At 41.6% G+C, this 16,807-nt stretch overlaps 1 protein-coding gene across 4 annotated transcripts in view; it reads left to right on the forward strand.

Annotated features, from left to right (window-relative positions):
• The window catches only part of TGFBR3 (transforming growth factor beta receptor 3), a 116,154-nt gene extending 101,029 nt beyond the window's left edge, over positions 1-15,125 (forward strand). For all 4 annotated transcript variants that reach the window (XM_065072617.1, XM_065072618.1, XM_021292495.2 and 1 more), the window contains exons 15-17: positions 2,949-2,984; positions 5,008-5,115; positions 11,395-15,125. In XM_065072617.1, the coding sequence (XP_064928689.1) occupies positions 2,949-2,984; positions 5,008-5,115; positions 11,395-11,513 (263 nt within the window). In that variant the 3' untranslated portion in view covers positions 11,514-15,125. The remainder of the gene's footprint in view (positions 1-2,948; positions 2,985-5,007; positions 5,116-11,394) is intronic.
• Positions 15,126-16,807: the final 1,682 nt, after the last annotated feature.

Raw genomic sequence — 16,807 nt, forward strand, 5'->3', positions numbered from 1 at the left:
AGCAACAACTGTTTCTATTTAACTCTGCAAATCAGCTAATGTTTAGTTTGGGGTTTTTTTACAAATTTATTAATACAGATCAAATCCACTATGAACTAAAGGCAAGTATTCGATCTGCCAGTGTGGTGCAATTAAAACTGTGCCTTGGGCCTGATTCTGCACTTTATTTTTGCAGAGCTCTTTTTTTTTTTCAGTGATTATTCCATTGAAAATGAGTAAATCCTGCAACTGAAGTTCAGCTTTCAATAAACAGACTTGTACTCTGAGCTCTTTTGCCCTTCCTATGTGTGGAGCATTGTGCACAGCTCCCGTCTCGGGCTGCGCTCAGAATGTTGTCTTTGTCAGAGGCACAAGGTCTTAGTGTGCAAAGATGAGCTAAATTTATAAAGATTAGTTACAAGACGACAGTGTGATATTTTGTTGCATTGTGGGTGATTTAGTCTAATTGTGGGGTGCGTGGTGGAAATCTCCCCAGCGTGGCCCAGCTTTCAGCTGTAACACAAAGTGGCACATTAACAACGAAGCTTTGCTGGTATGCACTTGTTCTGCAGTGAATCAGATAACCCCTTTCGTAAAGCCAAATGCCACTGGTGGCCATATATGTAAACCTAAGATTTGGAGAAGAAATTATATCACATTACTGAACAGGAGAATTTACATCTTGGAGGTGGTGTTCTTCATGTGCTTTCATGTGAACAGACCAGTTCTCATTGTAAAGCATATTATTTAGGTTGCTGCCAGTGGATCTGCTCCCTCACCCAAATGAAGAAGTAATGCACTTGACGTTTGAAAAGTCAGAGCAAACTGGTCATTGCGAAGTCATCGTGTTTATATTCAGACATAAACTTATGGCTGTCATTGACTAATAGAAATCACAACTCTATATCTAAACGAGAATAACTGTTCCTCCCCTCCTAATTTTGTTAGTTATTTGCAAGCTCAGTTGCTTATGTTTTTGCAGTGGATCCCAATGGAAGTGTCTAAAATCTAACTCCATACCATGTTCTTTCCCTTTACATTCCTGCATTGCACACACGCACTCTCCCCCACTTGAATGAAAAGTGTATGGATGTCCATTTAAATGCTAGGAAATACGTGTTCTTCTCTTGAAGTAATCTATGGATGTCATTGTTCATATTTTTGCTAAGTGTGGAAACGAGTTTATTATTTTTGCAGAAAGAGGAGACAGGCCATAGAAAACAGGTCAAGTGAGCAGGTAACAAGTGCCTCTATCCCACAAGTGTATAGAAAATCATGATAATTTCTAAAGGCTGGCTGCTGATATTTTTAAACTAGATGCTTTTCCTGAACCTCAAGGATTTCCACTGCTTCTGTGTTGCTTTGAGCAAACCACATTAAAATACATGTAAGAACTGATTGAGTGGGAAGAATTGATAATGGGCTACCCAACCTATCATTAATTAGCAGACTTTATGCTTTCTGTAAAGAGGATAATGACAGAATGAGCATGGAAAATTCATTCTCCCCTCAGCTCAGAAGGCATTTTCTTGGCACTTGGGCTGTGCTAGTGGAGTGTTTGGACAGTCTCTTAGTGCCCTTACCCATGTTTGTGCTGTTCAATGCCCCTTGGTTGCAGCCCAGCCCTCCTCGCAAATCTTACATTCAGTTGTGCTTTGGCTGTTTTGTGTTTTTGTTGACTTCCCAGCTCATTTGTGCATACACACACCTAAACCAACACACCCACACAACCCTCCACGTGCTCACCTGTTTCCTAACTACTGTTCCACCTGTTTCCGGCCAAGAGTGACCTGGGAGAAATACTTGTGTGTTAGAACAAGTGATAATAATGCAGTTTGACTAAAATGTCAGTTTGGATATTGTAGGCACATGTGTCTAATGATCTTACAGGATATTGCTGGCAGTTCAGTGCTGCCATTTGGGTTTTAGAAGTTAGAAGCATAGTCTTAGTTTAAGAATACTTTAAATAAATATGTTTACATAGCAGTTAAACTTTTCTAGTTGCTAAAGATACAAAAACAAGTATTGGGACAATGCCTTATCAAATCCTTTTACAGCTGTTGAACCAAACACACTCAGGCCAGAATTAAAATGAGATCCCTGGGTTACTGGGCAGTCCAGAAGCAAACTGCAGCTAAGCAAATAGATCCTCGGATCTGAAGCCAGAATCTCTGGCTCTTCTGCTTGAGGTGGCATTCTTGGAGAAAGATAAGAGAAGTCAGTGAAGCAAAAGAAGGGAAAATTCTTCATTTCTTAACACATGTTTACTTGTCTCTTTCTGTTACATGCTGATAATGATGATGATATTTGATATTCTTGCCAACAATAATAGCTTTGATACAATAGCTATGATCTTTTATTTCCTATATATAACTAAACAAAACAAAAAAGCACCCAACTTCCAAAACAGAGTACCAAGTGGGACTCAGGAAAATGTGTGAATCAACATATATTGGATAAAGCAGTGTGTATTGTGCCATAATAGTGACTTTAGAGGTGATAGCCAGTGTTTGCTTTTAATTTTTGTGTGTGTGTGTGATTTAGCATGCTGGTACCTCCTGTTTGTGATTAGTGAGTAGTTACATGAATGTAATCACCTTAAACCAGCCTTTGCAATCTATGCTCTATAAGAGCTGCACATTCAGCAAGCCAGAGTTACTGCAGGTTAGACCTCATGACATGTGGGTGGGAAAGGTTGCAGCGTACTTGCCAGCAAAATATATGATGCATGAACTGTATTGTAGATACGTTCCCCCAAGGAATGATCAATGTATGAATAGAATTTTTCTGAGCTGAGCAAGATTATTGAATTCTGGATGGTTTTCCTGAAGTTCCCGCTTTGTAAAAATTACAATAGATGTCTTTCTGTCAGATCAGATCCTGAAGGCTGCTTGCATGGTTTGTAGGCTGTATGTGGAACACTGTCTGATTAATGTTTTCTGGTGTTTGTTTGTTTGTTTTTAAATCAGATTCGTCTCTTCCAAAGCCAAATGTGAGACAGCCACGTAAGTAACTCTTAAATCAATCTATTTTAAGCCTGAAACTGTTGTCTAGAAAGTATTAGATCAATGAAGAAAACTATCTTCAAGCTTTCTGAGTGTGTGTGTGTGTGTGTGTTAAACTCTGGGACAGAACAGAATACTGACTTTATTGCTGATTGAGAGATTCCCATCAGCATTTAGAGAGAAGGTCTGTGACCTTTTGTGTATGTGAAATTTGGGAAAACACTGTGGAGAGTCTCATCCTCCGCAAGTTCATTTGCCGCTGTGAGGAGTGTGTGTGTGTGATTTCCCTTTCTCTGCTGAGCCCCGGCCCAGGTTCCAGCCATGATGCCGCAGGGAGCCCGTGTCCGACTGCAGCCTCGCTCTCCCCTGCACCGCAGCTGCCACCGCCCTGTTAGTCTGGAACCAGCACTTATAGGTCGTGCTGTAGATGAGATCACTGACTTGATATGGTTTAATTTCTTTGGGTTTTTTATGTTGCCATGGCGTAGTGAATTAACTGGGATCAATTACTGACCCAGGAAGGGAAGAAAAGGAGAGAAGCAACACTAGATGACAATAATAAACAGAAAAGCAAAGATGATTTGCAGCCAGAAACAAGAATGAATGGAGAAAAGGGAAGATTAAAGAGGAAGAGTAAAGGTTTTTTTCCTCTGCTCTTGTCCTTATGTCTTTGGGACCAAATTTGCTCAAAATAGCGAAAGGAATGGGAAATGATTCTTCTGCCACTTCAGCCTCCATGTGACTTTCTCCTCTTCACTAAGTTTCCTCCTTAAGAGGACACTAGCTGATGCCTTGTGTAAAACAACAGTTGAGTTTAGGATGGTCTTTTCTGTTTGAATTTAAAATCACTCAATGTGGCAAAAGGAATCAGAAATACCCTCATCGAAATGAGAAAAAAAACTGCTAAGCCGTTATCTGTCAGATGTTGCCTATGCAGACTTGGCCACAGGCGCTCAGGAATGGGTCCTGAAGGCCCTTGCCAACAGGACCTGCTGGAGAAGACATTTGTCAGAAGAGGAAAAGGGGAAAGGCGCTCAGGAGCTGATGGGTGTCTGTAGGGACATCTGCTGGATGCAGGAACCGGTAAAGTGAGGGTGGTTGTGTTTTGAGAACTGGAATTGCACTGAAGAACACTACTGAGGAGATCCAGTCAGCTCATTTCCTGGCCAGCTTAGTCAGTAAAATGTTTTTAACTGTTGTACACTGGGAGACATTAAAAACACTGAAACTAGAAATCAATTTTGTAAGAAGAAATTTCCCCAAAATAATGATTACTATTTTTTGAAGTATTTCTACCCACCAAAAAGAAAACCGCAAAAGCCCAAAGTTTCTCTATTTGGATAGTTAACATTGGGGGACAATACATCCAGGAACCAGATGCTGTTACCCTTGAAATGGCACTGCAAAAGGGCCTCTCCCCTAGAAAGTGATTTCCGCGTGTGTGTATGGTTCTATTTTTGTGTTCTGGAATTAATTTCAGTTATTGAAAGCATTGCCAAATGTGAAAAACAATTGTTTCTATTTATGCTTTTGCTGACTTTTTGCTGGCATCTCTTCCCTCTTAACAGCAGTTCCGTTCTCCACCTAGATTTCAGGCGGAACTTGCAGGAGATATAGGGCAAAGTTTGTTTGAATGTTTGGGGCATTTAAATGAAAAGCATCTTTTGCCAAAAATCTTGACCTTTTTAGAACACACTTTTAAGATAAATGGATATTTAATTGAAAGCAAGTTATTAACAACCAACTGAAAAAGCTTCATTTTTGCGACATTTTCCAGATTTGGGTGTGCTGAGCTGGGGTTTTGCTTTGTGATGTGGAACAGTTGGTTGGACTGAAGCCGGTCTCTGAAAGCATCATTTCTGTTTCCTTGATGCAAATCTGCTAGTCTGTTCCTTAAAATGGTGCTTAATTACCTAATGAATTTTTTAAAAACTTTTCCATGGAAGTGTAAGCGTGAATTTTTGTAAAATGGCATTTGTCACTGGAAGTACAAAGTCCTTACTATACGTGTTTACCTTTATAGCTGTGTTCTACGGTCTGGACACGCTGACTGTCGTGGGCATCGCCTTTGCAGCATTTGTAATCGGAGCCCTGCTGACGGGAGCGCTCTGGTTTATCTACTCGCACACAGGTGAGTACGCGGGCTCTCGCGGAGCTCGGCGCAGGTCCTGCCGCAGGTCCTGCCGCAGGACACGTGCTGTGGTGCGAGCTCCTGCAGGGTGGGAGGGAAGGAGGGAGAGGGGCCAGCCATGGCCATCCCGGACTTTTCTTCTTGATCTCTGTTCTTACTGGGGTGTTTTCCAGCAACTCCTCCCATGAGCCTGTTGGTTTATATCGGCAGATTGGTACCCGCCCTTCCCTGAAGGGAGGTGTTACGCTTACGAACATGGCTTAAAATTTGCTAAAATGATTTTAAACATGAATCTTGAAAACTCACCTGGGATATGAGTAAAACTGAGTATTCCTGGCTTGTGTGTTATCATTAGTAGCATCTCCGTATCTCAAATTTGGTTGACAGTTCAGTTAATGGATACCTCTTGGTGCCCATATTCCTTTTTAAAAAAAACTTTGCAGTTAATAAATTAGGCTGATGTGACTGGGAGTGTGATCAGTACAAGGAGTGGGCCAAATGACTAAGAGAATGCTTTATTTGCATAGACATATTCTGAGTATAACTAGACTTAAAAGTGTTTCTTGGACCTTCATTACACACAATTTTTGCCAATTGTTTACTCCTCCGTTCTTCAGCTGTTACGTTAAATTGGTAGAAGTCGTGCCTAATCTCATTTAATTACGTCCAGACAAATAACCAGGAATGTGCCTGGACTGGTGCAGCCTTTATGCATGGATCGTTTTTCGGTATCTCCTCAGAATTTTTTCCCATACTACACTAAGTTAGCAGCAATACAATACTGTATTGGAAGAGGAGGGAGTTTTGAGAGCTTTTTCTGTAAATCTGCAAGGCGGTACAGACAAAGACTGGGCACTGATGGGGCCTTGATTTGCAGCATCTGAGTTTGACTGCTTGTGGATTACGGGCTATCTCAGGATCCCTGCAGCACGCTGGACTCTCAGCTACTTCACTTTTGACCTTACAAGACCCTGCCAAGTTCTCTGGGAGGTGGGGAGAATGTGAGGTCAATTGCTCCAGACCTGTGCAGCTCTGGAGCACTGGAATTCTCCCCTAGCCCACTGCAGGGTTTTTCAGCATCTAAAACATCATGGAAGCTATTTAGGAGTGAGAATCCAGCCCTGTCAGGTCAGAGCTTCTGTAAATATTATGACCAGGAGCTTATGTTAATTTGGAAAAAAAAAAAAACCAAACCTGTGGGTTTTTTCCAGTTGGCAGTACAACAACTTTGTATAAGCAGTTTAATACTTCTGAATGTATCAGCTGTGTATGAAGCTTGTTTGGAATTGTGACAAATGTGGAAAATTTGAAGGTTGTGATAATATGTATAAATAGTATAATTCTGCTTCATATACTACTGAAACATTGTGGAATGAAAGGAAGTGCAATTGCAATGGGTAAATTAAGCTAAGAAGGTAACTTCCAAATAGGTAACCTTTAGTAACAAAAAATTAAAGGAATTGTTAAATGAATATTGTTGGTCCTGCATTTGTGAAGTTCAGTCTCCGTTCATATACAGAACCATCTATAGACACATGTTGTGCGTCAGAAGTCAAGGAACACTGCGAAGCCAACATCATAAATCCTTCAGCAACAACAGGACTTGGACCAATCCCATTAAAAGAATTACATTGACAAAGTACATCAGTCATAGTGACCACATACAAGTAGTGGAGAGGGCGGCTGCTCTGGCTTTGTATTTGAGAGATGAAAGTAAGTGGAGAAAAAGGCCAGAAAAAAAGTAACAAATGAAAAGAAAGAAAGGGGACGTTTTAACTCATCAAGTCAGAGAATCACAGAAATGATAAAAAATGTCTAGGAAGTTATCTGGTTCCAATTTTCAAAGGATTTCGAAAGTGAACCTATGTTGCTGTGTACAGAACTTTTCTCCGCATAATATCTTGTATCTAAAAAGCACGACTTGCAACAGAGTGCAGTGAAAGCTCTGTCAGGGACCGTCCCTTAGAGGACCACTGCTGTGGCAGACAGGATAACCCAGCTGCACTGGAAACATTTTAGAGCTGGCTGCAGACTTTTAGTAAAATAAGGAAGGGAGAATTCATGCATCTCTTGTTGCAAGTAGCACTGGGTTTCTAACACGATTTAGACCAAAGGTTGGAAAATATTAGTTCAGTCTAAAACTGTGTTTTGGTGATACTCAGAGCGTGGGTGCAAGCTACTGCTGGTGGAGAATGGCAGCTTGGGGTGTGTGAAGTAAGGTTATTTTTGTTGCTGTAGTGCTATACGCAGTACAGCAAAAGGCCACCTTTTTGCTGGTAGTGAGAAGGTTTGATGATGCACTTTTGTTGGAATGTCTTCACTGGCGAACTCATTTTAGCATGGAGAAATCTTTATATGAATGAGCTCTTTCATTCATCTTGAAAGGCCATTAACGTTAAAACCTCAAACAATTGATAGCAGAAAAGAACGACAAAACAAGTAGAATTTTGTCTCCAAGTATTGAATGAGGATTGTTGTTGAGTTCTGTTCATGTAGGGCTTTTGCTGATTTCGGTCATGAAAAAATTCTTACAAAGTGTAAAAATTGTGGTTTAGAATACTCTAGATTCTCTGAAACAAGTATAGATCTCCTAAGATACGCAGGTAGCAGGAGAAGAGAGGGGGGAAGCTGGATTATAGCAACAGAGGAGGAGTTTCAGCTGACATTTTTGCAAAAGGACTCCATACTATTGATCCTTTCTCCAGTCAATTAAAGGATGAGAGGTGGCTGAAAACTTTTCACAGCAGTGTTGGTCCTGCCTAGAGAGGACCCAAGAACAAAGCAGCAGAGATTTGCCACAATTAACCAGATTTACCTGGTGAAGAAGAGAAAATCTTGCAGTGTGCATGGATGCAGAAACCTTTCAAAGTCTAATCATATAGATATCTGTCAATTTAATATCTATCTTGATAGGGATAATTGGCTATATTTATGAAGGGACATGCACAAGTCTGATTAGTTAATGAGACTGCTGAACCAAGTAAACTGTGTTAGAGAGAACTCAGTCGCTTCATTCTCTTAGAAAGCATGCTTTCCTTCTCCAGGCAGTGTTGCAAGTTAAGAGGATAAAATGTTCCAAAATCTGAGAAGTTAAAAGTGTCCTTCCTCCCCCACGTCTCCCTTTTTTTTATGGGATCTGATTTAAAATAAACCAACATAGCAACCAATTATATTTGGCAAATGGAGATAGAAAAGCAAACATTCAGACTTCCTGGACAGGGAGTACAGCTGGCAGCTTTCCTAAGTGTGAATAATAAAGTGCATGTTGTCGCATTCAGATGGGTAAAAGCTTGTTTACTGTCAATAGATGAGACATGTCCATTTTGAGCAGTTCTGATTCAGTAACATGAGATACATGAAGCTGTTTACACAAAAAAGGACAGATGGGGAATGCCTTTTCAGTGGTAGTTTGCATTTCTTTACATCCTTTTTGTGAATATTCTTTAAAAAAACTTTGCTACAGATTAGCTAGGTGTTGAGGAAATAAAATGCAGGAAGAATCAGCTGGTCCAGATGTATTTGCTAGACTGTGTTCATAATGCCACCATGATTTGGGTTCTTTTTTTGTCCTTGAGGACACTGAGAGTTTGTTATTGTTCTGCAAGTGACCGTGGTGTATCAGAGCTGCTGATCGTGCTCTAGAAATGGGGTGCTGCAGAGGTGATTGAGTTACAGTGGAGGGGAGGAGGCTCCCATCCCAAACTGAAGGGAGGGAGGCGAAGGTGCTTCCACAGATGCTTTCCAGAGGAGCCGGGAGGAGCAGAGCGACCGCTTCGCACTGCGGCTCTGGCACTGCGCTTGTCGCTTTGCCATGAAATAAAAACAACATGTGTTTAGCTTATAAATGAATTTATGGTTAAACGCATACAGATTGCATTGACATGCCGAGGCTGACGCAAAGCTGTGTGCAATCATGTGGTTTGTGAACTGGGTGACAGCGGAGCTGCGGGGAGGGGACTGGGGGCCGTGCTGGGGGAGCCCCGCGGCCACCCTGGCTTCTCGTCCTGCTGCTGGGGCTTGGGCTCCTGGCTCGCTGGTTTCTGATGTTTGTGTTAGCCTGTTTTGTTTTGGTGAAAGGGAGTTTGCTTACCACTGCCTTTGTAAATATATCCTGTAGTACAAAAGGAAGGAAGATTTGTACACAAACAACTGGAGGAGAAGGGAGCAAGTCAGGAGGGGAAGGCATCCAAACAAGGCTTATGAGAGCTTTTACAGCGTGATGACACAGATGCTGATTTTATGCATCTTATTCTTATGGCTTGCAAAGCTGTTTCAAATGCAAGTTAGAGCTGAAACTCGATTTATTTGCAGGTTACTGGGGGTAGATTCTGACCTGCTGCACATGAGCAGAAATCTGCTGCTCATGGACAAGCTATGTAGTTATTTCTTACACTGGGAAAAACAGAAACAAAATATGCTCACAAGAGTAAATAACTGAACTGAGTGCTGAATTCAAGAGCAAGATCCTCACCCTCTTTTTAAACATTTCATTGGCCTCTTGGGCACTGTGGTTTAGTGGTTTAGTTTGTTGTTTTTCTGCCCTGTCCGTCCCTTCTTTCCTGCTCATTCCTAAACCCGTGGGGTGTAAGGCAGGAGCTGTGCATTGCAGGGCCTTACATGCACTCTCAGCTGCGACCGCGGTGTGAGCTAGCAGCAAACCTGCTGGTTTCCATTACAAAGAGCACTTGCAACCTCTGCTGTGAGAAATCCCCAGACCTCGCTTGTTTGTAGTAGCCCTCTGAGTACCGAGCAGCCTGCAGAAGGACACGTTCTGGCCCGAGACACAAAGTGTTAAAGGCAGCATTCCCGAGGAGCTGGGGGCTCTGGCAGCTGGGCAGCAGCGCGGGGGGCACGGGGTGTGCCAGAGCAGCTCCTGCGGGAGGAAGCTGCCTCATCCCGGCCCTGTAACCCTCCGGATGCCGGCAGTGCCTCCAGCCTTCAGCCTGTCACTGGAGCAATCACTGGGGAATGGGGGCCTTACCGAAACTGGAGCAGGGAAGAAAAATTGGGCTCTGCAGACCTGGCCCATGGTGTCAGGATTTGGATATAACCTAGGGCAATGTGAAGCAGGAGATCTGCGTCACTGTAAAGGAGATGTACCAGCCTTTGATTTTTCTCAGTCATTCCTGCCCACGATCCGGAAAAACATTTCTGCCTTCTCCTTTGCTGGGAAGGCAGCTGTGCTGGTGGCCGCGGCTGCTCTGCAGCTCCAGCAGCAGCATGTCCCTGTCACTGCGCTGAGGTCACAGGTTCACATCCTCCGAGATGAGCTCAAGGGAGGAGGCAGCTACAGTGCAGGTTATATAAACTTGGTCTTGCCCATCTGTTTTGCAGAGACTATTTTGTAATATTTCTAAGGTTGCAGATTTGAGTGCTGTAACATGAAAAATGCCACAGTTATGGTTTCCTACACGGCCTCATTATGATCTTTTGGGCATTCATGTAATGGCAAAATTTTTACTTCCATGCTAGTTGAGAGCTAGATTTTTTCCATAGGATCCCAGCCACAGGTGCAGAAGGGGTGTGAGAAGAGCAGACGAAAAATCTAGGTTTTGTCAGGAGCCATAAATCCAGCTTTAACTCCTAGTGCTTGATTTGGTAATCCAAATAACAAAGGGCTTTTAATTTATCATCAGTAAACAATTAACAAGAAACAGTGAGGCTTGTTCTCACTACAGGCTATAAGTGCTACACATACTGTGGTAGCTATGGGGGAAACTTCCTGCAAGTTATATTCGGACTAAATCAAGTCGAGTTTGCAGGGTAGCCTGTTGTTTTTCCACACAAAGAAAACTGGCCATGTCTCAGGATGTGTGGTATCCAGCTGATTGAGGAACATTGTCTTCAGCTCTACTTTTAGTAAATATACTGCTCTATGAAGTGGCATTAAAACTAAGCCCTGCGTTTCATTGGCCTTTTTCCATGAAATAGCAAAGCTATAAAGTGGTCTGAGTCATGTAACAGGACCCATTTGAGTGACAGCTGGAAACAGAAGATGGACAGTGTCTATCTTGACAGTTTCCATCAGCTCCTTTTAAAATGCTTAAGAAAACAAAAGTATTATTTTCCCCACGTGCGTAGCGATGCTAAGGTGCCAAAGTCTAGTGACATTTTCAACAGTACTCTGCTTGAAGTCTGTCACCCAGCGTATTCACTGCATGGAAGTGCAAACCACCAGAAGAGGCAGAGTGTGAATGAATGGGTTAATGTTTACTATGTCAACTAAGATTTTCAATTTCCCTTCTCCCAACCCCACTTTTTCTGTCCCTTTTCCCCCAGGGGAAGCAGTGGGAAGGCAGCAGGTCCCCACGTCCCCGCCAGCCTCCGAGAACAGCAGCGCAGCGCACAGCATCGGCAGCACCCAGAGCACCCCCTGCTCCAGCAGCAGTGCCACCTAACTGCGGGGCAGCGCCGCGGGGAACAGCGCAGGATGGCACAGCTTCAGAGGACTGGGTGCGGACATCAGCTTTTTGAGGTTAAAAGGATTGGTTTGGTTGCTTTTGGAAAAAAAATAAGAGACTGAATTTCTTTTGGGGAAGCCACTGTGTGTGAGTGTGTATATGTGCACACATTGCATGGGTAAACGCAGCCTGATGGATCTTCTATAGCATGTTATGCTACATGTGACAAAGCTACTAATTTTACAGTACTGCAACCTGTTTTAGGGGTCTGTGCGCCCTCAATGTGAAATCTATGCCAGTTTGGAAAAATGCTGCTTTGTCTATATGACTTTTTTTTTTCTTTCCCTAAACCTTCCCATTGGCACAAGGTATTCATTAAGGGAATTCAACAAGATAAGCAGAACAAAGATGTTCTTAGGTCAAAGGATTTCTATTTGTCTGAGCAAGAAAGCCTCAAGGTCAGATTTCTTTGGTTAATAAGATTTTATTACTTCAGCTATGTTTAGCCCTTTTGAGTAACCTTTGTTTTGTTAAGCTTACAGCTACAGCATCTCATTTGCTTTCTGGTTGTATTTGCAGCTTCAGGTTTGTTCCAGGTATTTTTGTTTTAATATGCATTGATTTGCTAATTGGAGAAGAGCACACTCTAACATTCCCTTTCTTGTTTTCTGGGCCAAAGCTCTTTAATAAGAGATTTTTTTTTAATCTACTATACCAAATACAGGCACACACAAATGTTAAGACAAATAATGTTCTTGTGCACTAACAGAGGTGTGTGTGTGTACCTTTAATGGCAATGTCTTTATGCAGATAGATGTATACATAAGTATACAGAGCCTAACCTACCACTTTAACAATTGGAAAATTAGCTCAACGTTCCTTCCATACATAAAATACATAATGCATGTATATATATATATATATATATAAAGAAAAAAACAACTGTCTCTTTAGTTTATAATAGGTAGACAGAGGATTTTAAAAAGGTGATTTGGTTCTAATCCTCTATCTAGCCCAAATTCCCTTTGAAATAAGAGATAGTTTTTGAGGGCACAAAGAATGCACAGCGGAGGTGCATGTGCAGAGTACTGCCCATCAAAATGAAACTCTTCTCTTAAGGCAGTTGTGCAGTGATTTGTGTAAAACTGTTGTATGAATATCACAATTGGATAGTCTCAAAGTAGTGTCAGAATATGGAAATGTCAGGAAGGTACTAAATGTCACAGTGTTTTTTAGTGCCATTGCCATATCTTGACCTTCAAATTGATGCCAAATGAAAAGAAAACAAGACACTTTTAATATGTAATTGTTTGACTGTTATGTTGCCACTTTGTAATTGTAATGTGTTCTACTGATCCTTCTCCTTTGAGGAAAAATGAGCATTGTTTTCCTCTAAAAATGAGATTAGTAACTTTCACTAATTTTAGTGAAGGTTATGTGTTTTGTACAAGAGGAGAGGGGAATTCATTACACTAGAGTGATAGTCTGCTCTGAAGTCTGAGCTGCAGATTTCTTTTGCTGATTGTACACTTGTGCCTTGCTGATGCCAGGATGGTCTAAGTGCAAGATATGCAATGGATGAAGTGCCCAGGATCAGGTGGAATATTACTCACTTTAAAACAAATCTGTTACTAATCCTGCAAACATTTATGCATATGAGTAACTACACACCTCGCCCTTGCTAGTAGAAGCAGATGCTCAACTCTACACGTTATGACTATTCTCAGAGTCTGTGGAGATAGTCAGTGAATGGAGTTACACACTTGAAAAGTGCTCGGTGTTACCAGGCCAATGAGTAGTCCTGGTGACACAGACAGGACTGTCACGGAAGCGTAGTTATCCCATGCGTAAGGGTGTGCAGGATTGACTCTGTTACGAGGTGTCGGGAGGATGAATGTGCTACCTGTGTGGTTGATGAGAAAGCGCTTTGCCTAACCTTCAGCAGAATGTATTGTATAAGCATATTCTATGTGTAAAGTCTTTAAAGATGTCTTCAAAGAAGACTAGAGTCTTTAAGTTCAATCATAGCTATATTTTACTACATTAAATTTCTGTATAAAGATATATTTAAATGTTTTAGATAAATGTAAGTTACTCTATATGAAATGTTTAATTTCAATTACTGTGAAATTTACATATTTTGTAAATGCTTTTCCCTGTTTTAACCCTTTCCTTCCTCAGATATTTTATTAAGTAGTTTCTCATAGGAAGTATTAGATTTGGTTGTTGGGATGGACAGGTTGAAGACTTTTATGTAAAATAGATGATTGTATATTTTTGAGAGATACATGCTGCATTATCAATGTTTTTTATCAAAAAGTTACTCTAATTTTAAAATAATTTACAGATTTATATTTACTGTTGGATACACCAAAAATATATAAAGATCAAAGATTCGATTTGTTGACTTGTATTTGAAATAAGGTTCAAATTACCTGAACCTGTTGTACTCAGCTATTTAATTCAGAAATGTTAATCAATCTGAATTAATTGTCTATCAGAGGTTACCAAAAACTGCATGTAATTACTTAGCAGATGGAACAGCCATTTCTGCTTCAAGAAAGAGAGAACCAAACCCGGGCATTCCCAGTCACAAATGTAGTACCGGAGAGCAGCCATTAAGCTGCCCGCAGGCCAGATACTGACACACCGATCGGTTCTGCGGTTACCGCGGCCGTTCGTGTCTGCTCCGAGGTTCTGTGGGCGGTGTGGTGAGCTCCTGAACGCCTCACCGCAAAGCCAGTGGTTCCCTCCCCTGCCAGCCCTGGGCTCGCTGTGCTGGACTGGCCAGCGGGACGCTCCTGTGCCGCAGAGGCCTTCAAAGGGACAGGCTGGGTGGTAAATTCCAGAGTGGTGGAATCGACCGTGAAGGAACTTCTTACATGACAATGGGAGGATTGGGCTTAAAAGGGACACCTTCTGTCTGTAAAAGCTATTAGTAACATACTTAAACTCCAAAGTAGACTGCTTGTTGTGTCACGCGTCGTCTAATCACTAACTCTAACCTTTTACAGCATTTGTTTTTGGACATTACTATGTTTATGTTTCAAGAAGTCAGATCTTTGTGTGTTAGGCTGGTTTTGTAGCATTTTCCACGTGGAAACGGATCTTGCAAAATGTCTGTAGATGCTGATGATTGTAACCTTCCCCCTGCCCTTTTCTAACCATTTCTGTCCTGTATGTACCGTTCTTTCTGTTATGTATATCTACCTCATGCTTCACAAGAAGACTGTACTGTTGGTTGTGCTGACAGCCCTTCATGTGAGGTGACTGTTCTGCCCTGTTATTGTTTGTCATTTGTGGGGTTGTTCATACCATTATCAGATCTTTGCTGCCATGTTCCTACCAGTTCCAAATGCAATATTCTCACCTTTGAATAAATAAGTACATTTCTTTGAGATCCAAATGCCAGATTTTTTTAAAATCAAAGAATGGGAGAAATTTACTTGTTAATACCTGTGGCCAGTCTGAACACCCCATTTGTATTTCATATTACATTCAGTATTTTGGAGACTTGTGGAAATGCATAGTTGTACAGTTTTGATAACCACAGTGTCATGTCATCTTAGTCTCTTGTGCATAATAAAGTATATATCAATTTATTAATAACTGATGCTGTGATTCATTTATTTGAACTTGTAGAGAGCCAACAGCAGTAGGTCAAGTTCTGTCTCACTGCTGTGTCCTCATTCCCATAAGCTTCAGAGGGAATTGCGTGTGTTAAGGCACGGTTTGGTTTTGAGTGACCACCTCCGCTTTCTCCTTTCTGTGTTCTTTTATCCATTGATTTCGGTCAGCTTCTCAGTATCATGACATCTTGCAGAAACCAACAGATAAATATAGTTAAATGCTGCTATTCTTCACTCTAATTTCAAGTCCAAAGCTGTGATCCTGCAGACATTCAGTTGTTGCATGTCAAGGCACAGCCTCAGTCCCATCCTGCACAAAGCCTGGCTTGAGCAGAGTCAAGCCTAAGAGTTCCTGAGCTGTTGTTCCTTTGGCTGCAGGTACGCGGGAGACACGTCAGCAGAGCTGAGGTGTGTTTTCATCACTGAAGGGTCTTCCTGTGCTAGTGCAGATAGCTTGGCCATGCATCAGCAGGGCAAGGATTGGGGTGTTTACTGTGCTGCTTATTGCTTTATTTCCTGTATTTCATGCGCAAAATATTCTTTATAGGCACTCTGGGGGAACCAGCCTCAGCTGGTTATTTCCCTGGGTTATTCAAAGGTTGTGGTTATTAACTCACAAAAGAGAGTTCCCTCAGAAAGGTATCTAAAGTATTTAATGATAAAGATTCCTTCAGTAGAGAAAAGGCTGTTAATTAGAAGCAGTCATAAGTTACATGTTGCCTATGACTTACAGCTCACAGAGGTACAATAGATTTATTGCTTCATAACAATCACAGTTCAGTTTTTTGCATTAAGACAATATTTTTCCATTGGAAATGAGCTCCGTAGAGCTGACTCTCATCGTGAAGATACTGGAGCTGTTCCTCACCTTAAAGATTTGTATCTTGACTGAAACATGGTGTAAAAGCAGGATCAGTGTCTCATATGAGGAACTAATTTTAAAATGCAATTATTAGCCAACAAATTTTGATATATTTGCATGAGTGTTTTTAGACATTAAGAAGTTAGAGTCTTAACCATATTACAGTGTAAGCATCAGTGTTATGTGTGTGTGTGTGTGTGTGTCAAGCATTTGTGAGTAAAGCAAACGCTTTGGAGATTCAAAAAAAAATACCAAGTGCCAGTTGCAGAAAAAACATTGTCCAGAGCTCTTCCAATTTAAACAATTAAATTTATCATAATGTTCTTTCCAAGACAATATAAAATGAAAATGAGCCAGTATTATGATAAATTTTCACAGCTGTCACTTTGTAATTGTGAAGCACATATGAGGCTGGAAGTCTGTTTGCACCTCGGTTTTTGTGCTGCACTCCCAGATCTCCAGCTCTAGACTGCAAGCCCGTGTTCATTTGCACTGTTAGAATTCTTTGCCTAAGAAAGATCAAGTTGCATCACTTCACCTACCCTAAGAACATTGCGGCTTAAGTTACATTTGTATAGTCTCTCATTGGCTAAAAGTCTTCAGGGAGTCAGTGCAGAACGTCCAGAAGATGATGTGCACTGAGGCGGCTCCAGCCCTGCTGTGCAGCCGCTCTCGCCTGCCTGGCCTTTGGTTCTGTGCTGCGCTGCAGTTTTACTGTGCTCAGGAAAAGCATATAGAGGAGCTGGTTTACAGATAGCTGAGGAAGAAAAGCAGCACAAAAGTGTTACTCTTGCACTTTT

The sequence above is a fragment of the Columba livia genome, chromosome 8 (genome assembly GCF_036013475.1).
Source record: "Columba livia isolate bColLiv1 breed racing homer chromosome 8, bColLiv1.pat.W.v2, whole genome shotgun sequence".
In the NCBI taxonomy this organism is placed as follows: domain Eukaryota; kingdom Metazoa; phylum Chordata; class Aves; order Columbiformes; family Columbidae; genus Columba; species Columba livia.